This window comes from Fonsecaea pedrosoi, assembly GCF_000835455.1.
Source record: "Fonsecaea pedrosoi CBS 271.37 unplaced genomic scaffold supercont1.6, whole genome shotgun sequence".
In the NCBI taxonomy this organism is placed as follows: Eukaryota; Fungi; Ascomycota; class Eurotiomycetes; order Chaetothyriales; family Herpotrichiellaceae; genus Fonsecaea; species Fonsecaea pedrosoi.
This window is the reverse complement of record NW_013550610.1, coordinates 2,965,231-2,988,700: the sequence shown is the minus strand read 5'-3', so window position 1 is coordinate 2,988,700 and position 23,470 is coordinate 2,965,231. Positions and strand designations below refer to the sequence as shown.

At 52.9% G+C, this 23,470-nt stretch overlaps 8 protein-coding genes across 8 annotated transcripts; 3 read left to right on the top strand and 5 right to left on the bottom strand.

Annotated features, from left to right (window-relative positions):
• Positions 1–696: 696 nt before the first annotated feature.
• Z517_09915 (uncharacterized protein) lies at positions 697–4,215 on the bottom strand (the record flags this gene model as incomplete). The annotated part of the gene is made up of 2 exons (XM_013425823.1): positions 697–1,437; positions 1,486–4,215. The coding sequence occupies 2 exons, from the start codon at positions 4,213–4,215 to the stop codon at positions 697–699; spliced, it is 3,471 nt and encodes a 1,156-aa protein (XP_013281277.1).
• Positions 4,216–5,825: 1,610 nt separating this feature from the next.
• Positions 5,826–6,769, bottom strand: Z517_09914 (orotidine 5'-phosphate decarboxylase; the record flags this gene model as incomplete). The annotated part of the gene is made up of 2 exons (XM_013425822.1): positions 5,826–6,490; positions 6,613–6,769. 2 exons carry the CDS (start codon positions 6,767–6,769, stop codon positions 5,826–5,828), a joined length of 822 nt encoding a protein of 273 aa, XP_013281276.1.
• A 1,097-nt stretch (positions 6,770–7,866) lies between these two features.
• Z517_09913 (uncharacterized protein) lies at positions 7,867–10,305 on the top strand (the record flags this gene model as incomplete). The annotated part of the gene is made up of 1 exon (XM_013425821.1): positions 7,867–10,305. One exon carries the CDS (start codon positions 7,867–7,869, stop codon positions 10,303–10,305), a length of 2,439 nt encoding a protein of 812 aa, XP_013281275.1.
• Positions 10,306–11,865: 1,560 nt separating this feature from the next.
• Z517_09912 (uncharacterized protein) lies at positions 11,866–15,132 on the top strand (the record flags this gene model as incomplete). Its single annotated transcript, XM_013425820.1, has 3 exons — positions 11,866–13,876; positions 13,924–14,349; positions 14,429–15,132. 3 exons carry the CDS (start codon positions 11,866–11,868, stop codon positions 15,130–15,132), a joined length of 3,141 nt encoding a protein of 1,046 aa, XP_013281274.1.
• A 765-nt stretch (positions 15,133–15,897) lies between these two features.
• Z517_09911 (uncharacterized protein) lies at positions 15,898–16,545 on the bottom strand (the record flags this gene model as incomplete). The annotated part of the gene is made up of 1 exon (XM_013425819.1): positions 15,898–16,545. The coding sequence occupies one exon, from the start codon at positions 16,543–16,545 to the stop codon at positions 15,898–15,900; it is 648 nt and encodes a 215-aa protein (XP_013281273.1).
• A 1,281-nt stretch (positions 16,546–17,826) lies between these two features.
• Z517_09910 (60S ribosomal protein L44) lies at positions 17,827–18,298 on the bottom strand (the record flags this gene model as incomplete). Its single annotated transcript, XM_013425818.1, has 3 exons — positions 17,827–17,866; positions 17,919–18,103; positions 18,179–18,298. The coding sequence occupies 3 exons, from the start codon at positions 18,296–18,298 to the stop codon at positions 17,827–17,829; spliced, it is 345 nt and encodes a 114-aa protein (XP_013281272.1).
• Positions 18,299–18,895: 597 nt separating this feature from the next.
• Positions 18,896–19,982, top strand: Z517_09909 (uncharacterized protein; the record flags this gene model as incomplete). The annotated part of the gene is made up of 3 exons (XM_013425817.1): positions 18,896–18,991; positions 19,044–19,287; positions 19,333–19,982. 3 exons carry the CDS (start codon positions 18,896–18,898, stop codon positions 19,980–19,982), a joined length of 990 nt encoding a protein of 329 aa, XP_013281271.1.
• Positions 19,983–20,832: 850 nt separating this feature from the next.
• Positions 20,833–21,810, bottom strand: Z517_09908 (uncharacterized protein; the record flags this gene model as incomplete). Its single annotated transcript, XM_013425816.1, has 3 exons — positions 20,833–21,360; positions 21,462–21,704; positions 21,757–21,810. 3 exons carry the CDS (start codon positions 21,808–21,810, stop codon positions 20,833–20,835), a joined length of 825 nt encoding a protein of 274 aa, XP_013281270.1.
• Positions 21,811–23,470: the final 1,660 nt, after the last annotated feature.

The window sequence follows — 23,470 nt, the reverse complement described above, 5'->3', positions numbered from 1 at the left end:
CTTCTTCCTCAGGGGCCATGTAATCATTCAACTTTTTTTCCATTTTGGATATGCTGGCAGTCGTATACTTAAGGAATACTTCCTGCAGCTCTGCTATCTATTGTGTGGCCATTTCAATGTCCTTTTCCCAAAATGACTTCTAATTCTCGGCGACGAGTGGCAAAAACAAGCAGCACGTTGCTGTCTTTCCGTCTGATGTCCCTCAACATGCCATCGTCTGTCTGTTTCGGCAGTTGTCGAGCTTCCTTCCCGAGTTCCACATCATTTCCTCCCAAAACTAGAAAAAGTATTCGAAGAATCCGTCCCTACCCCCCCTTTCTCTTTCCCTTAAACCCTAGGGCTAATAGTCCTTGCCTGGCGAATGATCGTGGTCGACATGATGTCCATGTCCATGTCGAAGTCGAAATCAAAAACTTGTGTCAGATGACAATACACTCCATACCGGTCCGATACCAACCAAATCCTGCTTGCCTGCTCTGGTGTACAAAACGATCGAAAACTGGTCTCTAAACCATAACAACATGCTGGGGTAATTGCTGGAATGTCGTTTCGATCGTAACAAAAAGAACAGAAATCCACCAGAAACAATGCATCCTCTGTCTGTCTCAAATAACTTTCTGAGAAGCCCTCGCGTGTCCAAAACGAATCGTGTTTGGTTATCCAGGGATCAGAATTCACCTGGTTAAGTAGATGACTTTACACATCGATCATTTCCGCATCTTCAGCGAGAACCTCATCGGCAGGTCCCCAATTACCTTCAAAGACGGTCGCTCCTGCACGCCGCCTCGTTTCCGCCCACCTCACGCCTTCGGTGTTGAGCAGCTCGTCGGCAATAGGGCGGTCGCTTGGGTCTGGAGATATCATCCAGCGCACGATTCGGTCGAGAGCTTGTTCGTGCGAGGGATCCACCATAAACTGAGGTGGATCGACCAGTTCGCCGCTTCGCTCAAACCGTGAGGGCTTTTGGTGAGGCCGGGCGACAGTTGGCTCGAAATCATCACCGTCCATCACTTCCACATCGTGCTGGTCGCTGTCCGAGCGGAATTGAAAGGAACTCTCTTTAGAGATCGGGTTACCGGACGAGTCCCTTAGAATCCCGCTCGTTCCAGAACTCCATGTCAAGCTTGGAACATCGCTCATATCACCATTTCGCAGCTTCTGCCAGGACACCCCGTTGTCTGGGAGTTCGACATTTCCAGCCGTCTCGAGCATGATCAGACCAAGTGCAAATATGTCAGCAGGTTTATCGTATCGACCCATCAGAATCTCTGGTCCGATGTACTCTCGGTCTCCTTCGCCTTCGATGCCAGCCTTTGCTGGCCAGCGGGTTGCCATACCGAAGTCCGCAATCTTGAGAACGCCCTCAAATGTGATGAGGATGTTCGCAGGCTTGAGGTCGAGATGGATGAATCCCGAGTCGTGTATGTGTTTTATACCCTGGTCGCTGTTAGATTGGACAAGAGTGATGGGGTTCTCCACACTTACTATTGCCAGCTCAAGAAGGATCTTCCAGATGCGGAAATCGTCTAACCTTGCTTTCAGGCCAACCTGTGCAAGGAAGACGTCAAGCGTGCCCTCTTCGCAGAATTCTGTCTGAATGTACAGATGGCCGTTTTCTTCCCAGCTGTCGACAAAAGTCACAATGTGATCTGAATGACCCAAGGCCTTGAGCACATCCACCTCGTGGATTTTTCTCTGGCGATCTCGAGCACCAGTATAAGGATCCCGGGATCTCTTCACTGCCCAAACCTTTTCCGGGATAGAACTTCTCGAGGATGGACGACTGGTCGACACGGAATAGATCTTATGGAATGGCGATGTCTCCGGGGGTTGCGCGACTCGATAGACTTGCGAGAACTCCCCAGAGCCAATAAGGTCAACCTTATTAAACCTTGACGTCAAGCTACTGTCGATGTTCGTGGCGTCCGATGAGGTGAGGTTCAAGCTTGGACGGTTGGAGAAATTCGAAAAGTATTCTCGTGGCCCAGTTGGTGTTGCTGGAATGATAGGTGCCATGTTATTCTGCCTTGTTGGCGGACGTTCAGCGCGTCCTGAAATGGTAAGGCCACTTGGGTCGGGGGGAAAGAAGCTGTCGAGAGGCGTGTGAGGAGACCCGCGATCTGTCTTTTCAATCCTTGGGCTTACTGGAGGCACAGATGTTCTCTTAGCACGTTCCAAAGCAGGGGGAGGGATTGTCGGAATCGAGATCGTCCTCCTCGTCGAGAGAGGATATCTGAGATCTTTCGAAGTCCGGCCTTGGGAAAGAGCGGGATCCGGGAGGGTGACGACAGTCAGCGCCGACTTTGGTCTCAGGTTGGCGGATGGGGAATCTTCCATCACGCTGTCACTGTCCAGGTCGACGCATCCTGGCGATGCTACAATAGGAGACAACTTACTGCTTGACAAACGAGTTACGTGGGCAGGAGGAGCGATTACTCGATTGGTGGACAAGGCTGGTTGGTGTGGTGATGGAGAAACTGAACTTCGATCGTGAAGCTCTGTCAAAGGTTTGGTAGGTGTAGGGGGGTAATCAGAGTCGGTTGACTGGCTGTTTGCCCGACTTAGTGGGGAGCGACCGTTCGCTTTCTCTTCGGGGTCGATGGATGTTAAACTTCCATCTCGAAGCAAATTGTGTCGACTGGGTCGACGTCCAAATATGCCAACACTTTTGGAGAATGGAAAGGCCGACACCTTGGAAGGACCGTGGCCCCCTTCGAGGGGACTGGGGGGGACACCGAAAGATTGGCGAGAGATCCTATTGACAGCACTCTTTGCGAATTTCTCCTCGTTCTGAAAGATGGCTGGCTGTTTTTTGCAGGGCGTATCTGGCATATGGGCTTTGGGCAGGCCGGCATTCGGGTCGTCCACATTGCGGTTCTTCTTCGAGATGAGACCAGTCGACATGAAAGCAGCCGGCAGGGGTTTAGCAGATTTGTAATTGCCTGGAGTAGCGAAAGAGGTCTGGGAGGAAAATTCGTTGTCTTCAGGAGATGGAACTGGCCTAGAGGAGCCAACCGGCAAGGATTTTGAGAAATCATGAGAACGAGGTCTGCTTGGGCGGTGCATCGGTTCATGGGTAGGTGAATCGTCTTGCTCATCAGGCTGAGATGACGACTGGGTCATGGTGCGGGAAAGGGGATGTCGAGGCTGATAGGACGAGCCGGTTTGCATCGTAGTCATCGGATGGATCGATGCGCTCAGGAGATTCCCTGAACTTGGGAATGGACTGTCGCCTGGGAATGGATTCATGTGGTTATCCAGAGACATGCGCATTTCCTTTTTGGGGTTTGCTATTGGAGTGAAGTCTAACCAAGACTTGTCCCCTTCCGTGGCATTTTGGAATTTCACATTGCTCGATCGGTCAATCTGTCTCTGCTGGATGGTCGACTTCCGTAAAGACGAGGACCGTTTTGGAATCGTTGAAAATCGTGATGATGACAAGAAAGAGTTGTTCAGAAACCAATCGTTGTCATCTTGCGCTCGTTTGTCACCGAACATTCCACTTTCCGAACTATCAGACTCGAATATGCTGAAATCGAGGCCTGGCCCGTGGAGACTTCTCCTCTTCGCTGAAGGACTCTCGCAGCCTGGTGTTTCGTCGGACCTTGGGCCGTCTGATCTTTTCATAGGACTTAAAGGAGCGACGGCTGTGATCAACATCCCACCACTTCGTCTTTTCTCCTGGCGAGTATGAACACTCTTCCAGCTGAGGGGTTCATTGACGGATTTATCGTTTTCCTTTTCCTCGCCAGCGGTCAAACTTTTCAAAGCCAGTTCGCGCTCTGCCTCTGCCGAAGTCCTCTTGCGAAGTGGCATAGGGGATGAGTTCCCACTGTCGCTGGCATCCGTCAGGATTCGTTTCGTAGGACTCCTAGGCGAAGTGCGGAGGCGAGACACCCCATGAGATTGATTTGTTCGTCGAAGGGGAGGACGTGGGAAACGCGGGGCAGAAGCACTTCGATTCGGATGAGAGCTCATACCACCTAGATGTAGAAAATTGTCAGAGGTCGCAATCCTCGATGGTGAAAGCGGAGAAGGCGAGAATGGTAATTTGCCAGGTCCGGGGGATCGAAGTGACTGCTGACGAAACTCTGAGCCTTTTGAAGGTGAGCGAGATAGTGAACGGCGTATCTCGCGTATGGCAGAATGGGGGTCGAAATGTGAGAAGGCACTCTTCGGTGAGTGCTCCTCACGATGAGGAGAGTATGTGGCCATCATGGCTGGCCGGGAGTCACTCTGGTTCAACGCAGCACTATAAACTGATTCTCTTCCCAGGAGTCTGCCATGAACTTGTAGGTTCCGATAGGACAGCACTCAGACAGCACTCCTTGCGACCCAAATCTTGTGGTGCAGGCAACTTGTCCAGAAGTTGTTGACGGATCCTGGGTAGATCTACCGATGGCCTCGCATATCAACGGATGGGTTGTGGCATGTGTGTCGGTGCCGGTTGTAGCGGAGTTGGAAACGATAGGATATCCTGGCGCAGTACGAGATATTGTCCCGCAGAGCGATATCCAGCGGAGGTCTGCTAAGATGATCTCGCTCAACAGGACAGTGAGGGCGGTAGGACAAGTTCGGATGAGGATGAGAGGTGCGGATATCTGTTAGTGCGATATGAAGGGGGGACAAAGTGTCAGAAGTTGAGATGAAGTGAAGCTAAGTAGGAGGAAGTCGGCAAGAGTTGTATGCTGACTATTTGACGTAGATAGAGGAGAAAGGATGCTCGCTGATCCCTCTCTGGTCGCCGGGGAGGTCGGGTCGCGAACGGTGGTGTATTTGTCCTCTAAGGGTTCAGATTCTCGAAGCGATCGCGTGCGCTGCACAAGGGGAAGCAGGCGCTGATGACGACTAATGTTTGTGGCGACGAGGACTTGGGAAGGAAGTTGTGCCAATCGCGGATCGGCTGGGAAGCAAGTAAGAGAGTTGCAATGAAAGGTGCTGAAAGCGCGTTGTAAGTGGACGAATCGCAAGATATGTCGTGGTCGAGTTTCGGGTCATTTCTTTGGACAGAAGACTCAAAGGCCATGACACGCTTTTTTTTCGTGGGTACCAGGTGCAAGACGCGTCCTAGGTGCCAGGCGGTGGGAGGCGTGTGCCAAGGATAAACAAAGACCCTAACCGGACTAGCGTCCAGGCTCCACTGCCGCCGCCATGGATCGTCATCCTCAGTGCGACAATCTGGGATCTGGGAGGGCAGCTGACTTCCCTCAGAGCCCTCCACCCCCGTCTTCTGCTTTGGTCTCTGAGCAATTTGTTTCTGGCCTCTACGCGAAATCATTTTGCTCCGTACAACCGTGCAATTTCTACCCTTGTGCAACATTGGAGAAGATAACCCCCGGGGATTCTTGGGTCGTGACGAGACACTGCCTTTCATGTCCAGGCTCAGGTCCCGCGATACTTTCAGCACGAGCTGAAGCTTATGCCTCCCGATCCTCAGCCTGCGGAGTCTACGAGGTGGAAGGAAGGGAAAACAATACCCTGAATAGCGTTGCGGTGGGGTCCGAAGGGGTCTGTCAACGGTCCGAGTGAATGGTCTACATACAAGTACAAGTACGGAGAGTTTGGTGGTAGGTAGCCTTGCAATAACACTTATGCGTTCATCCCTCCTGATGGACACATCTCTGGCCCCTCAGCCAACGTCCGAGCACCAAAGATGATGCTCCCCCAGATCCTTGGAGGACCCTTACCTATTTCAATGCCAGATTCGGTTCCCTGGCGAGCTGTCCACTTTGATTTGAGAGGCCCACGTTGCAACCGTCGAGTCGTGCATTCTGCCGATGGTGGCATATTGATGCCCAACCCTGCCAGCGTGCTTACTCGTTTGCTTACCCACTGGCTGAGCCTACGCGACGCTCATATGCCTCCCAGCCCGCCTGCTGATACTCTTTGACTGCACTCACCGGATCAGTCGCAGCATAGATCCCTCTACCGGCGATAAGAAAATCTGACCCCCCCTCCATTGCTGTTGTAGGTGTTTGATATTGCTGACCTAGCGCATCTCCTTTACTGGACATGTTGACACCCGTGGTGAACACTACGAAATCTTCATAACGCGTGGCGCCGGCGCAGTGGCTGGATAACTCCCTCGTTGACACGAAGCCTAGGACACTTTGGGGGTATTTTCTTGCAATCTCGACCGATATTCGAGTGTACTCGCCCACTGCCAGTGACCCCTTTGAGGTCATTTCGGCCAGAATTAGAATGCCTCGTTCACGTATCCCACCATCACGGATGGATTGGTCCAGGGCCTGAATGATCCCCTCGCCAGGAAGCATCGTAGCGTTGACGATATGGGCCCATTCGTGAATCCGCAGTGCTCCCCCTCTATATTGCTTCTGGACGGTGTTGCCAATGTCAACAAACTTTCTGTCCTCAAACAGAAGAAAGTCGTGACGTTGCGCCAATCGGGCCAGTCCTTCAACTGTAGCAGGGCCGAAGTCTGAGACAATGTCGATATGCGTTTTGAGAACAGCAATATGGGGGCCCAGACCTACGAGACAAAACGACAGAGTTAGGACGTGTCTTTAATCAGTGTCTTCAGTTGGGATATCGCACGCGGGACAAATTTGGGTTGTGGAATACAGAGTCCAGAGAATCAATCAATCCACTTACTGTCAGCAATGGCCAAGAGTTCCTCGGTCGTAGTCAGGTCTGCCGACAGCACAATGTTGGTCTTTTTCCGTTCGGCTATCTCAAACAGTCGCCGGACAAGAGGATGCGGGTGTCTTTGAGCACGCTGGCTGTAGGGCAGGTGACTCTGAGAAGCCATAACCGCGGGTGCTGTTCACGGGGGCGTTTCTCGGTCGGAAGTCTTTTTTCTGTCAATGAAAAAAAAAACGTGTTTTAAGCGATCGGAGGAATCATCAGGTCAGGCACAACAGGTACCGGAGGCCAGGTCCGTAGAAGGCGGTGGATGCAAAACTGAGGGTCGAGAGATGTGGTTGGACCAAAGTAGCCAGTTCCGAGGCTGATGGTCAGTGTGTGGGTGTGGTGCTGGGGACGGTGGTGGTTGCGACGATGATGGTGAGGCCGATGGTGCGAAATCCAAGCCTTCGCTAGGGCAGAGGCTGCAGCGGGAGGCACCCAGGCAAAACTCGCCAGCAGAAAATGCCACGTTTGAGAAAGAGCCGTGCAGCAGCTCCGAGGGAGCCACGGAGTCTAGGAGCCTAGAAGCCTAGACCAAGCCCAAAACTCTGCGGATGGGGGGGTCAGCCACCAATTGAAGCCACATCTGGACAACGGTGGGCGCGCAGGCTGCATCCCAGTAGCAAGGCCCAAAGATGACGCTGTGCAGATGCAAGCCCACTCGTAACCGCTTCCCCGTTCCCTTTCCCATCCGCCATTTGCCCATTCACCATTACGTTGCTGTTTGGTCCATTATTGCAGCGGCCTACGATCCCCATTATTCTTTCTTTCCCCTGTTTCTAACCACCATTTACATCCTCCCAACTCTTAGAACCTCACGCAATCTATTCCCCCAGCAAAACCCGCCTCGCCATTTCGCCGTTGCCCCCGAATCCCGACTCGGATTCGTTGTTGTGTCCCGTCAGCAAGACGGCTTAACTCTGCTCGGGTTTCTCTCGCCCATTTCTCCCCAATGAATCGTCCAGCATAGCAGTCGAACGATCATCGTACGATCCTCTCACTTTGACCATCCCTCACCCTGCGAATTCCTTTACACCTTTCTGACAAGCGTCCACCTCCAACCTCTACCACGGTCTCATTCATCAATTCACCCCCTCCTGATCCTGGTCAGTCTAGCCGCGATGAACTCGCAGACTCGGGTCGTCGAGTAAACCCTTTAGGAACGTCGCAGTTAGGGGGGAGGTGTTACGGCAAAGAAAAAACAAATACATTATTCAAATCATGTCAGAGGCGCCGTCAGATAACATTCCGGCATTGGGACCTGGCCAACTTGAGCAATCCAAAACATCTCGCGAGACATCTCCGGCGCGCAATTCTCGCAGTGTGTCCAGCATCCCTCAACTTTCGCGGTCGCGCAAGGGAAGCCAGGAATTCAGTCCGACACGGAACAGTGGCACAGCCGGATACCTATCAACTGTGCCTTCAGCGGCTGCTGTCCAGCGAGCTCTGTCTGCGCAGAGGCCTAATTTACCACCTCCTAGTGTTGATTCGGTGCTCGAGGGCGGACGTCCTTCCGAACGACAAATGAAAGCAGGTCAAAACCCACCGTCATGGCCCACGTCGCCCCGACTGAAGTCCCCGCCGCCTTCGAAGACTGGCACAAGGGCCCCGTCAATGAAACGGAGTGATTCAGACCAGACGCCATCCAATACTTCGCTGAAAAGATTGGCACCTGTCTCTCACCCTGACCAAGCCGCCGCCATGCAGATACCTGACACTCACGAACCAAATGGCACTCATTCCAGCTCGAGAGTATCAGGTCGAGGACCAAGTACTACCCTTGAGACGGTGGCAGAAAACAGCGCTCCCACGACTCCTGCAATCGGTCCGATTTCGACTTCATCGTTAGAGCCAAAGGTGGATGTCGCGTCTCTTGACCAGAGGCCTGAGCCGCGACCTGATCCACCGGCCGTTAGAGATGGTGAAGGTAGTGGTGGGGATGGCCCTTCGAAAGTCACTGTCGCCAAAACAGAAAGCGGTCGGAGGTCAAGGGCTCCAAGCAGTTCCCGACCGGCTTCAGATTTAGCAAAGCGCTCCTTCACCAGCCTCACGGGCGCCAAACCTAAACCAACTGGCGACCCCCCACGGACCATGACCGTTGAGACAGAGACTGTTACGTCCATGCCTCAATTGCTGGGCCCGGACCGAGGTGCTTCGGGCAGGGATGGTAACGGTAGTGTAAGGACCAAACCGAGCACCGAAACCATCCGGGCGAAAAAGGAGAAGAAGAAATCTCGCAAGGCTCCTTCGCTTCATGCTGGCACAGTCACTTCCAAAGCCGACCTGTTCGAGGCCAAAGTCGCTAGTGCGGTGGATGAAGCTGATTCCTCCGATTCAGATGAGACTTTCGTTTACGAGTCGAACCCACCAGACAACAGGCCCTCACGGCATCATTCTCGAACACCCAGTGCCACATCTCTGGCCAGCCAAGAACAATTTGGGAACCGCAATAAACACGGTCTTCGTACCGGCGGTCAAGCGATAACTGGGAGGAAGAGTATGAAGTTTTCGAGTAGCACTTACAACAATCTCCTGGATGGCGAGTCTGGGCCAGAAGGACGGGGAAGCCAACGTAACTCGAGTTCAACGCCCCGTCATCATCACATCAGTCGGCATGGACGGCCCCACCACACCTCCATCCTGGATACGGAGTCACCTTTCACTCAGGCAAACAAGACAAATCCCTCGCGCTCGACGACCAACAATCCCTCACGATTTTCTCGACCAAATAGCCCCCGGACCTCCAATGGACGGGTGCCAGGCATCTTGCGTAAAGGCGAACCCTTTGATTCTTATGAGGATGCCGTCGCTGACGACGAGAGGGCACCACTTCTTGGATCGGTCCGCATTAACCGAACGCGACACAGCCGTCGCCCGCATAGCACCAGTCTCCGGCACTTCGAATACAACGATGTCCCTGACCGGAGTTGGTGCGGCGGATATAGCGGTTGTATTTTGCTGGGTCTTGTTATTCTCTTGGTCTGTGTTGGCATCACCACGTTTGTGATGGCCCTCAATCGGCCGCTCATGGATGTTTCCATCAAGCATATTCAGAATGTGCTTGCATCGGAGCAGGAGCTCATGCTCGATCTGGACGTGTTGGCTATCAACACGAATCTTTTCCCGATCACGGTAAATGACCTGGATGTTAATCTCTTTGCCGAAAGCCCTTACGTGGGCACCACATCCAATTGGGACTTGCGTGGCCAGAGAAGAGCGCTGCGATGGGTTCAGCGAGAGCAGCCAGATACCCAGGGTTTCGACTGGCCGCCATGGCATTCGGACGATGGAGTGGACGAAGGGACTGATCCAATTGACGACCCTGAGTCAGGCACACAGAAAATGCTGCTGGGAAGGGTTCTCGTCTTCGATTCACCGTTGGTCTTTGATGCGTCTCCCGTTCGACACAGCCACACTTCGTCGGTTGGTGAGATCCGACTTGCGAGACCCGGCAACAAGACTGAAGTCGGGGGCAGTGCACGTTGGGAGAGAGTGCTTCAACACCCCTTTGATCTTATTGTTAGAGGCGTCATCAAGTACCAGCTTCCTTTGAGCTCCAAAACCAGATCTGCCAAGATTGGCAGTCGAGTTAAGGTGTTACCCAACGACGACAAATCTGGGGATGACTCGGAAGGGTCTCGAACCAAACCAAAGGCTTGAGACGTTTTGAGAAGATATTGGGAGTTATGATTGGGACGAATTTCATTTGTGCATGAACAAGACCCGCCTATTGTTGGTGGGCATCTAACGACCGAGATACCCAAAGGACTGTGTCCGGGAAAGAGAAAAGCATTGGGATTGCAAGCTTATACTTGGCTATACAATGGTCGGCGAAGAAAACCAGCGCATCAGCGCAGGGGCGTGAAGGCAAATAACGGAGAACTGGGTGGAAAAGGCATTCAGCCTTGTGTCAGGGCAACCGTCAGTTGCATGTTGTTTTCCTTGTTGACGGCCTCTTTTTCCTCTTGTTATATAGGGCATTTAATTGCCGTGGAGGCTCAGCAGAGAGGGAAACCAAAAGCCCAAATCAAAAGTTCCCCATAGAATATGTCAGGTACTTTTCTCTCTCTGACCGGTTTCTCCATGCTTGTTGGGCCGCAGCCCTGTTGGATTTTCTTGGGAGAGATCAGGTTGCAAAATGACTGGGTGTTTCTATCGAGGCTTTTTGTCCTGACATTCTGGCAGTTGCGGGCTGATTGTTGTCATTACAAACATATTTGCAAGATAACATGTTGGAAATGTCGGCTTACTGTCCATCAATTGAACGTGTCAGACATGGAAGATAAATGTTTGTCACACGGGACTAGCGAAAACAAACAACTGCCCAGCTGGGCGAGCGCTGGCAAGGCGCTGGTGGGGCACCAATGGGGTGGTTGGGCGCCGTATGCAATGTACGTCACGCTGCCTCTGACTTTGTGACTTGGTCTGTTATTATTTCTCTCAACGGCCATTAAGCAGCAGAGGCTGGTTGGTTGGTTGGCTGGCTGACTGACTGAACTGACTGGATGGCTGGTTGCTGTTTCAATTTAGTTGAGTCCCTAAAGACCAGATGGGCCACATGGGCCTTCTTCCACCTTCTGTTCCTCTCTTTTCGTCTCTTCTACCACCCCCTCTATCTCCTTCGACTCCTCCATCCCCTCCCGCCACCCCTCCTCTATTCGCCGCTACGCCACCCAGGTCGACTCTCTGCATGACCGTTTAAGTTGTCCAAGCCTGCTTTTATACCCACCTATCCAGGCAGTATCGTTCAGACTTCTCGGCGTTCTGTGCGCAGTTGGCTTTGCTTTCTCCAAGAGGCCCTTCCAGCGCCCACACACACAACACAAAGGGGATAAGATTAAATCTAGGGACACGCGCACAACCTTGGGAGGTCCGGCTCGTCCGTCTCCCGTCTTGACCGCCCGCAGTCCGGTTGCATGCACCATCTGATCCTTCCAGCTTGGGTGTGAATTGTCACCTGCTGCCAGCTCAACTCGACCGCTCATCCTCTTCTTGCCTTTCGTCTCTGCCTTCTGCATTTGTTTCACTTCTTCCTCTTCATTTCTGGGCACCTTCTTCAACGTCTCGAGAATACTCCCGAAAACCGCCTGCAAAAAAATCCACATCGTTCCTCAACCCCGCGCAACTCTGACAACCCGTGCATGTGATATATCCTTCTAATTACGCTTGGACTGATTTGTACGGCTGCAACTCCTGCTACTCCCCTCTTCCGGCCCCAAAATGGGCTCGGTGTACCGTGAGAAGTTCGACGACTCCCGAACATCGGTCTCGTCCAGCCGACGCGATGGCGGATACACAACTGTGAAGCGCTATGTGGTGAAAGAAGATGACAGCCGCTCCTCTGTGGGCCGGGAGCGGCGGTTTGTCCCCGAACGTGCAGGTGAAAGGCTCGAGGAAACTCGGTTCGTTCGCCGTGAGGTCGAAGAGCCTGTGCGTCGCGAAGAACCCCGCTACACAGAGCGTGAATTGGTTATCAAGCGCGAAAGAGATGATGAGCCTCGCAGAGACTATGTCTACGACACACGACGGGAAGAACCTGTCACAGAGAGGGAGCTCGTCATCAGACGCACAACTGAACGCGATGATCCTCATCGGAGTGATTTCGATGTGACCCGGTATGAGGACCGCAAGGTTGTCGACACCCGCTTTCGAGACGACTATGAGGTGCTGTCACCACGAGGGTATGACGATCGTGATGTGCAACGATATACCCGTACCACCGACTATTTTTCTCCTCCACCACCTCCGCAGACCATCATCATTCGTCAGGAGCCCATCATTATTCGAGAGAGAGTCCACGATGACGACTATCAAATTGTCCGCAAGGCAGACATCGACGAAGAACGTAGCATCGTCCGCCGAGACCCGCCGCCTCGCTCGCCTCGTGGAGAAGAGGACTACTTCTACGAGAAAAAGGTCAGGGAGCGCATTGACGACCGTCGCGATGACGACGACTACTATGAGCGTCGGAGTCGACGCCGGTCTGTGAGTCCTCATGATTCGGTCTCCCAAAGAGGCCGCGATTACAGCAGCGACGACAGCATGGTCTATGTCCGCAAAGAAACCCGTGAAGAAAGCCCTAGTCCTGACCGTAAACGAGGCCTTGCTGCTGGTGTCCTCGCAGGCGTCGGTGCAGCAGAACTTCTTCGAAATCACAAAAAGAAAGAAGGCCGTGATGTCCCCCATGGTATCGGTCGGATGGGACGCGATCTTGGGGCTGGCGCCTTGGGCGCTCTTACTGCCGAAGGTATCCACCGTGCCAGGTCAATGCACCGCAGCAAAAGCCGGCACCATTCCCGATCTGGGTCAAGGTCGCCAGGACGTTCTCGACGTCGAAGCAGGTCTCGTTCCTCATCGCCGTCGAAACTCAAGACTCTTGGAGCGGTGGGTCTCGGGGCGGCTGCACTCGCAGCTGCCGCAACTATTGCCTCCAAGCGCATGAACAAGTCCAAAGACGAGGGTGACCGTGGCCGCAGCCGATCGCGCTCTCGACGCCGGAGAGAGTCTGTTTCGAGTCTTGAAGACGATCCCGATGCGCCGACCGACGATGCCCGTAATCCCAAGCACCGCCGAAACACGATTGCAAAGGCTGGTGCAGGCGGTGCCATCGTTGCGGCATTGATTGAGCATGCTAGAAGCAAGTCTCGGGCTCGGGACGGCAAGGAACGATCCCGGAGCCGCATCAGACAGGCACTCCCCGTCGTCGCTGCTGGACTAGGTAGTGCTGCTGTTGCCGGGTTATATGAAAAACACAAAGCGAAGAAAGAAGCCGAAGAGATTGTAGACGAGCGGCGTCGTGCTCGCTCACGGTCCAGAAGCCGGGCGAGATCTGAGCATGCGTACTACGATGGGCCCGCGCAAGCTGCAATGACTGATCCGGGGCTAATCGAATACGGAAACGCACCCATGTATGGCAACAACTTCGGCCCAGATTACTATGGGAGACCGCCACCAGCAGATGGATACTACTCCAACGCTGTTGTGCCCGCTGCCACAGGTGCAGCAGCAGGTTACGGGGCCCAACGAGGGACCAGAAGTAGAAGCCGGAGTCTGAGTCGTGAACGAGGTGGTCGAAGGTCGTCTCGCAGTTCCAGCTCCTCCCCAGACCGCAGCAGACGCAGACATTCGCGCGATGCCGCAAAGATGACAGCAGCTGCCGCTGCAGGGGCGATTGGAGCGACCGAGTATGAAAAGAGGAAGCAAGAGAGACGCGAACGTCGCGCACGAAAGCGTAAGTCTGTTTGGACCCCGAGAGATGAAATGCTGACACGGGCTTAGGTCGAGAAGAGGATGGCTACGGTCGTGATCCTTACGAGGACAACTATAATCCCGGAGCACAGTATGCCCCGACGCCACCACCTCCTGGACCCGTCAACGATCCGTATGCAAGTCAACAAGGATTCTATCCGCAAAGCAGTCAATTCCCGCCTCCACCAGGAGCTGTGCCTCAACCGTATCCCCCGCAAGCTGGCCCTGGTACGGCTCCACCTGGTGCTGCCCCGTATCCTGCACAGGCCTATCCTCCTCCCCCACCTCCTCCTGGTGCTCCGCCAGCTCCTGCTCAACCATACGATGCGTATGCTTCTGGTGCAAACCCTTACGCACCACGTGGTCCTGAAAATGTGAGTGCTGAGCCGAATCCTATATTTGGCAATTCTGTTGCACCTACTTTTCCCAGTAATGACCAGAGCCATGTCCCAGATGGTACGTCATTGTCATGTACCTTTTGCAAGCACTTCTCGGGTTAGGCAGTTTCTCGTGGCTGACATTCTTGGAAAATTAGGTCTAAATCGTTCCGTGCCGACTCCGCCTCCGCCGTTCTTTAGTACGCACGACCCTCCCCAAAATGATCCAATCAATCCTCCGCCACCGGCCCCCAATCCCCCGCGTCAGGGAACCTATTCTCCTCCAAGTGGACGAGGTGTATCCCCTCCACGCTCGCAATCCCAGCCGGCTCCATCAAGTCGGAAAAGCGTGCAGTTTGTCGAGACTCCTGAAGTCTCGGATGCTGTACCCGTGGAATCGGAAGCATCAAGTCCCGAGCGTCACCGCCATAGACACAAGCATTCGCACTCTCGCGGGTATGAAGCGGAAGACGACACAGATTCCACTCCCGACGAGCAGCGTCGAAGAAGGCGAGAACATTCGTCTCAATCACTCGACCCAGACTCGGCCGAAGGTGGCGATCGACGACGACATCACCGGCGTCGTCGCTCTTCTGAGCCGAGTTCATCTCGAGGTGAACCCAGCTCAGGTTACCAAGGCTCAAGACTCGAGCGTGTAACGAGTCCCACTGATTCTGATGCCACGATCGAACTACCTCCTAGGTTCGACGAGAAGGGGCGCAAGAAACCCGAGCCTGGCGAGGATCCCCTTGCGGAACGGCTGAATGAGATTCTTGCTGGAAAGGGAGCAGCAGGCAAGGTGTTTGGTAATTTCTTGGATGGGTTGTTTGGACCAGACGACCGGAGGAGGCGGGGCAGATAAACCTGAGGATCTTTATCATACGACGGAGTCCTCGTTGAGCATTTAGAAAGAAGCATGGTACACAGACACATTACGAGTCTCATTTTGCTTTGGTGGAGAGGGGTTTCTTGGGATTTTAGCTGGTTTGACTGCATCTGCGTCATGAAGTGATGACGACCACTTGAAGCGTGGATTATTTCCCCATCATGATCACGAATGTCTACGAAGGAAACATAAGCCAGATGAAAACGACACATGTAGCTGGGAAGACGAATGCCAGCGATTTGAAAAAGACGGGGACGTGGAGTTTGATCCCGATGTCAGTCTCTGATGACTTATGATTGTGCTTGGAAGGGATTGAGATGGGGATAGTTTTGGACATTTGTCAACGTTTTGCTAATGAAAGATCTCTGTTCACTCTTCTTCAGACTACATAAATAGACCATGACTGATCGTGCTAGTCTGAGACGTGCAGGTCGGACAATGGGTTGGGGAATAGTATGCCTTGCCTTGCCTTGCCTTGTCTTTCAGTTCGGGTATCGTTTATATCTGGCTATACTACATTATACTACCTACCTAGGTATACTGTACTATACCGTTGCCGTTACCGTACCGTGTATGAGAGATGAGGTCTAGGTACAGGTCCGTGAGTCATATAATGCATACAATCCTACATACATCCAGTACCTAAGGTACCCAAGGTCGATACCTAGGTAGGTAGTAAGTTATGTTAGGTAAAGTAGAACAAGGTCAAGTAAATGTCAACACCGCGTCGTTCTCCTTTTATCACCACCGTTCCTGTTTCTTGGTATACCCGCTCGCCGCGTCGGCCAGCCACCGTCCGATCTTGCCCGCGGTGCTTTTGCGTCGTTCGGGCTGTTTGCCTTTTCCTGCTGCCGCTGCGTCGGTCTCTTCACCCTGTGCGGCTTGTTCTTGCTCCTCCTCTGCCGAGAGCGTCTGAGCGAGGGCCGAGTCGGATTGGATCTGGCGCTGTTGTTCCTCGAGTTGGCGCAGGCGGGCCTTTTCCTCTTCGGCGGACAGGAGGGTCTGATCGCTGCCCTCGCCTGCCGCTGCTGGCAGGTCTGTCGATGCACCGTATGAGGGCAGCTCGTCATCTCCGCCAACGGTGCCAATAGGCCCTCGCTGTGAGTGTTGCGCTGCTCCCACTCCCGCTCCGACCGCCGACGACCCTTCAACGCTTTCCCTCCGAGCATCAGATTCGCGTCGATACGCCGGTGGCCCGCTCGCAGCCCGCTGGGCGTACGAGTCCGAGCTGCTGGGCCCAAACGCCGGGTCCATGGGGCGGAACCCCTTGCTGCGGAGTTTGGCTTCCTGGACGCGCTGCTCGCGCAGAGCCTTTTCCTCCTGGTTCCGCTCCTTCCAGTACTGGTAGAGCGGCCCGCGCGAGTACTCGTTTGTGAATATGGTTGGCATCTTGGGGCGGAGAAACCGAGGGGGGGAGGACAAGTCGATGGATAGATAGAATCGGAAGGGACGGATTGACGACTCAAGATAGTTTGATCTCGTCCAGAGCCTTAATGAAGACCTTCGATCCCGGTAGGTTTGGATGATTCAGGCGTGGGTGATGTCTCAATGCTGGTCGTAAATTCGGTGATAGTCTTCGAGCCGTTTGTTATTACCAGGCCTTACACTTCGAATGCTCGGGTCTTTGAGAGACGTAGGTGACGAAGATATGTAAAGCAAGGAAGGTAGGGAGGACGGGTCTTTGCGACTCCGATTCAACTTCTGGACAAATTGGACGAGTGAGTTGGTTGTTGTGCTTCCGCTCCTACCTGCCGCTTGTGTCCTTCGTACATACAGACCTTGTAGGTATGTCGTCGAACGCTAGAACGGACCGTCGGAACACTGATCCCTCACTTTTTGAGTGAATTGATATTAATAGAACAAATCGTCTTCTGATCAACAATGAGGCAGAGTGAAAGGTGGGAGAGGTTGGTTGTACAGAAAGGCTCGGCCGTTCGGTCTGGGATGCGTCATTTGTTCCTGGTTGCCTTGAGAAGACTTGTCGGGGTTACAGACCTATTAAGAGGCAGAGTAGTTAGTTATTCGTGGGGTAAAGCTAATGCTGGTGACAGTATATACTTTCCAGGTCAGGTGGCAGTGGTGGTGGTTCTCGTATTTGGAGCGACGTATTCGGCGTGCCGACTTTCCCGTTAGAGGATGGACAGATGGACGAGTCGGTTGTTCTGCTGTAGCCACCACCAGAGGCCATGAACAAACAGTTGAACCGGTTCCAAGACCAAGGTACGGGCACAAGTAAAGTAACTTTGTTCGTCTGGCTTCTCTACCATAATAGCACTGTGTAGTTAATGTCGAGTCCACATTCGTAGATGCTTGTAGACGCCCTCTTTGGGTCGGCAAGGGCGAGGTCAACCCACGGGTGATGCGAGCTTGAAACAGATTGGGCAACTGGACTCAATATGCACAGAACAGGCGGACATAACATTCAATTGCGGGCGTTGGTCATCAGAATGTAGCCGGCCCATACAGAGCATCAGTCTAGATGACACCCAAGTAGAATATTGGAACCCGTGTGAGCATCACGCATATGGCCGTGCAGTGTTGTATCTCCATCTCATCTCCATCAGCAGGATTATCGCTACCCTTTGATTCTCTGAGATGAATCTTGACCACCTGATCACACTCGTGCCATGTATCTCGCCAGCCCAAAGGACCATCGCAAAACCACCACGTTTAGAACACAAGAGCCGCACCCTTCGTCTTCTTGTCACCACTGTAGAACTCATGTCAGCATGGCATTCTCACTTGGCAGGTCGATAACATACCCCAACTCGAAGTGCTTGCATCGCTTCAGCGATAATTGTGCCTTGGTCTTGCATACTGTGCACTCCAATCTCAGCACCACCTTCTTGGTTGTCTTTGCCTTCTTGTGGAACACGGGCTTCGTTTGACCACCGTAACCGGACTGCTTGCGGTCATATCGACGTTTTCCTTGAGCGAACAGCGAGGCCTATCCAATATTTGTCAGTGTCCTCTCATCCCCATGTCGTTATACGCAGAGCGACTGGGGAAGAGAATCTCGTACTTTGCCAGCCTTGTACTGTGTAACTTTGTGTTGGGTGTGCTTCTTGCAGGTCTTGCCCTTGCAGTAGGTGCGGCGGGTCTTGGGAACGTTGACCTGATGAAACGAGACATTGGTTAGCATTGTCCAATACTTTGCAGACTCGCAGTTTGATCAAATCGATGTGTTCAAAGAGCCGCCAATTGCACCGCTCAAAAGATCTTGTCGAGGTCTGGACGAGATACTCGTTTCGATTTCTCGGTCCAAATCTATGTAGGTGTTGACCTCGTTGTTCCCGTCTCATTTCGCAATGTAGTCCATCTCTTCTTCATTCGTCTCGCCGATCCACTACCGCAGCGTGTATATCACGGAGGTATAACGTAAGGCATCGCAAATTCGTGACAGAAGGTACTCACCATCTTGACTATGTGACTGGCCGCAAAGGTTTGAGCAAGGTTTGGTTATTGCAGATGAATGTATCGACTGGCAGTTTTGAGGATTGAGCGCAAACCGCAGCCAGATGCCAAGACGCACAGTGTGAAAATGTGCGGACAGTAGGTATTAGGGCAGGTTTTCCGATAAGTTTTAGCTTCGTAGCGAGATAGCGGATTATCTTTATTCCGAAAAGAACCTACACCATCATCTCCCCACTACGCGTCACTGCTTGCAACTTCTTCAACCTCGTCTTCGACCCCTCCATCTTGGTCAGGCCGACCAGAGAAGCAGGTGGCAGGAGAAGCCATGGCCAAAGTCAACTTTGAAGATCTGTCCGGCAGCTCCACTCCTGTCACTGCAAACCCTTTCGACGGCCTGATCAATGCTTGCCATGGTGAACCTGTCAGTCTTGGTCGTCTATATGGTGTGATTCTATCTAATGTATGGGTCCCAGAAACTGATTCAAGAGCGGTATGCTACACATCGGACAACGCGGAATGCGCAGCAACGAGAGAAAATCCTCAGCGACGACTTCAAAGGCTGGATCCTCGACGAACATCTTGTCAAGCTCGATGGACCCAGGAAGGATCTATCGTACATAGACCCTCGTCACTGTCTCGTCTTCTGGGGGAGACCACCTCAGAGAGTCAAGACACTGGTAGATGTCATACAGTCCAAGCTGAAGGATGCTGCTCCAGGTACGCTCCCAGAATCCTACAGGGTTCGCACAACTCACCATACAGATCTCTGGCTCATGCCTCTTGACAATCTACATATGACGGTGATGGAAGTCGCCCACTCCAAGACCGAATCTGAGATTACTGATCTGATGAACACACTCAAAGATCACTGCAAGTCGATCGCAGATCATACCTCCTCGCATAGAGCTAGGCTTGTCAAACCTCTTCTGAGCTACGACTCGGCGGCTCTTGCTTTGAGCTTTGTGCCGGCTGCAGGAGAGTCACCGTCGAATGGTCGGACAGCTGATGATGATCGATACACATATCACCATTTGCGCCGCGATACATACTCTACCATAACAGATTCGGGGATACAGGTTGGCTCCAGATATGTTGTGCCTTCGGCTCATCTTACGATTGCGAGGTTCAACTCTCCCAACGTGTTCGGAGGAGATCCGTTGGACGAGAGCGTGACTCTTGACATCAAGAAGCGAAAACGATGGATCGGTGAGCTTGAAATGATCAACAAGTGGCTTGAAGCGGAATACTGGCCTCAAGAAGGACACTTGATCATGCCAGGGGGTGAGTGGGTTGTGGGCGAGGAAAAGGGTCTCGACTTCCGAAACGGCACTCTATGGTACGGCGGAGGCGCAACCATTTACCTTGGGGAGGGATTTGTCTATGGCGATACACCAGCGGCAAAGATCTCGTGACTTTACGCCCTGGAGGCTAAGGGGGGTCCCTGTTTTCGATTTGTTTGCTCTTGTCAAGAGGTAATGTGGATTTTTTTTGCAATATACCCTGTTTCAATACGGGACATCTCTCTTGATCATTGGTTTCTATTGGCCATGGTGCATTCCAGGGACCAGACACCCGATATACCTTTCTCGCAGGCTTATCCTCAACTTTCTCTCGAGCCATCTCTTATGATGCTGGACATGACGCTGACACAGCCGGAATACTTTTTACATTTCCTCACCGTTTGCAATTGACAGGTAACAGATGACGGGCTGATGCCCAGAGGAGTATGCGATGGAGCTTTTCCCTTCGTGTATGTGTAAACTGGGCAAGGTACCTTCTTGAACTATTAGCTCTTCTCGCTGATCAGGCTCGAAATTACCAAGACGTCTACTCCAACATGCTCCCGGTCGGCGACACGAGTATCATGACCGCGGACGAGGCGTGTGACATAGCCAAGGAGTTTTACGACGGATGTCACGCTGGTTGTGGTCCCGGGTTCTGGTCATTTTCTCGCCGAGGAGAATCCCGGGAGGGGGGTTGTTTGTGGATCAAGTGTTGAGCGTTCATTGAGTCTTGAAAGGAGTGCTATGGTGGCATGGTGGCATGGTATCGAATTGTGGTTTCATCCCTTGACTTAAGCTCGAGCATGCTCTGCGCCACACTTTGTCATACATACTCGTCCGATAAGTCATTTCTGATCCTAGAAGCATGGACCCAACTGGCTCGAGTCGAGATTACAACCGCCCTTCCTACAACCTTGTGCGTCTTCCTTTCCTTCTATCCCCGTTGTACTTTGTCAAAAACTGTAAAAATTGTTTTCTATCACGCCAGGCCCATGTACTCGGAACTACCACTGGGAGGATACGTGCCTGTTGTTCCGGACAGCCACTCTTGCAGGTTCTGATCCTGACCCTGGGTTTGGTTCTGGCTCTGGCTCGGTGCTGGAAAGTCCATGCTATTACCTTCGATATAGTGTGATGGACACAGAGTGTACTCGTAGATTGAATCGTTTACTCGTAGGCTGGTGATCCCGTCGCCCTCATCTCCGAGACAGACCGAGTGATCTGGAGTCAGTAGGAGATGATGTTGCCGGTGCTGGTGCTGATTTTGCTGTTGATGCTGATGCTGCTGACTCTCCGACTGCCGCCTCCGCAGCACATTGACTTCCATGCTGAGATCGGCAGCCACTTCTCTCAACAGGCTCAACCTCCTGTCCTGTGAGTAATAAGACTGCCACAGGTCGCGGTGCCGCAGGTGCAGATCGACAATCCGGCTCTGCAGGTTGTGGATATAGTCCTCTCGGCGGTGCCGGTAGGCTTGTTGGGACTCTCTGTTCTGGGCTCGACGACGCTGTGGGATTTTTTTTTGGGCATTAGATTTCGTTTTTTTTTTTGAGCTCCTGTACATGGGTGTGTAGTTTGGGGAGAGTGAAATATGGGGGGATGCCTTACTGATTGGGTTTCTTCATCGACCTCGTTCATGCGCGCTTTTCGTCTCCGTGGCTTCGACGATCGGGTGTTGGTCGTCGCCGGACTGGTCACGTAGGAGCCACTGCTCTCCGTCTCATATGGCGTTGTGCCTGCTGTGGTTCCTACTCCAGGAACATATGGCGTCGACGTCGCTGCTGTGAGGTCATAGATGCCGAAGTCCATGTGGCTATCTCCAAGATCCAGCTCGGCCTCCTCGTCCACAATCTGTTATTAGCGAGGTCAGCGTCGCAGAGAGTTTGCCGGAGGTGAAACGTACTAGTGACGATGAGCATGGTGCTGTTTCTGCGGGTGATTCACCATCAAAAAGCATTGCCTTGTATATTATCTCGTCCTTTTCGTTTGATTTTTTTCGAAGTGAAATCGCGTCAATATGGGAGACCAAGCTTTTTTTCTCTTCTCTTGGGAGAGAGAGGAAAAGGGGAGAAAAATGTTCCCAGCGGAGAAGACGAAAGAAAATGCGGTGCCTCGATCGCTGTTTATACCACCTGCCCATCGAAGACGCCGTATGCGGCCACTAGGGAAGCCTCCATCTCTCGCCCCAATCCCGATGGGGATGGTGCGAATGCCTAAATGAGCCTAGGTCAAAGCCCCCAGCTGCAAGGCTGCGGCCTACGCCAGACGATTGGTCCCTGTGGTATCGTCTAGCCCCGGTCCAATAAGCAAGGCTGTGGTTGTTGGGAAGGGGGCGAATTTTGACACGAGAAAAGAAGACTGATGATGCGGGACGGCGGCGCTACTTACTTACTACATTGCTTCCATCACCGATGGGTATTACCATGGGGCCGTGTGTCTCTTTGTGAGATGAGCACATCATTTGAGCAGCGTCGGATGTGGGTTACCAAGCAGACGGGTGGTTGCTCCCGTGTCACCTATTTCCAATAGCCTGCTCAGCTAGACATGGCTTTCTCATCTTCTGCTGATCGCGAGTACATGTCACTGACGACCGGTGAGTCAGGCTTGTTTTGAGTAGGTTGGCGGTTTACCGGGGATACGGTACTGCACTTATCTCGTCGAGATTTGGACGAAGAGTCGAAATACCACGAACGAGGTCGTACAAGGCTTCCGCGAACAACGCACATTTACGGCGTAAGTCCACAACACTTAGAGTGGGGATAGTAGGTCAAGAGCATTCGATGTCTGTATCACTCTCGCGGAACAAGCAAAGGAAGTGAACACGAACCGGAGGAATGTGTGGGACTCATATAGTTGGGATACCAGGAAAAGAGCTGAGCGAAAGGCTGTCGGGACCAGAGCATTGGGCCAGGATGTCCCTGTATCGTGTTCGATCTACCAAGGGCGCTGCGATGAGTCGATGACCACCCATGGTCCTGTGAGGTATGTACTGCAGATCCCACCTAACCAGATATGGTCTTCAAGTCAATCGGTATCGAGCTGCCCACTGGCAAATTCCCCGCGTATCAGATGTCAGCGACTTCGAAATATTTCGGTTACTCTTGGAGGAATGTGCTCTGGGTAGAATAACACCGAGTACATAACGTTGAATATGGTATGGCGCAGTGTGCGGGCGCAGGCTGGGATCCAATGGCGTCGCTCTGAACTTGGCTGACCGGGCCGCGGATTCGGCGTGGATCCCCTGCGAAGCTCTGGACCTCGGTAACTTTCCCGCCGCTGTTCATCACTCGCTTCTACGCTCGACGATTAATATTCCCGCCTGCGGTCATCTTGGACGATTGTTTTTCTCACTTCCTCTGTTATAGAGAACTCTACGACGCTGTCACCACCTCCTGCGCGATTGTATATCCCATTGTTCTAATCGCGGACTCTCTTGTCGCTGAACCAATCCATCCCGCCGTCCTTCCGCCTTCCCGCATTGCGACAGCCCTCGGCACACGACTGGTGCTTTTGTCCTTTGAACGGCTATTCTTACACCCTCCATCTCGACCAAAGAGCCAAGCGAAAGAAGTCTCCTCCTAAAACATCGGTCGCAAGCAGCCCCGCGCACACGCCAC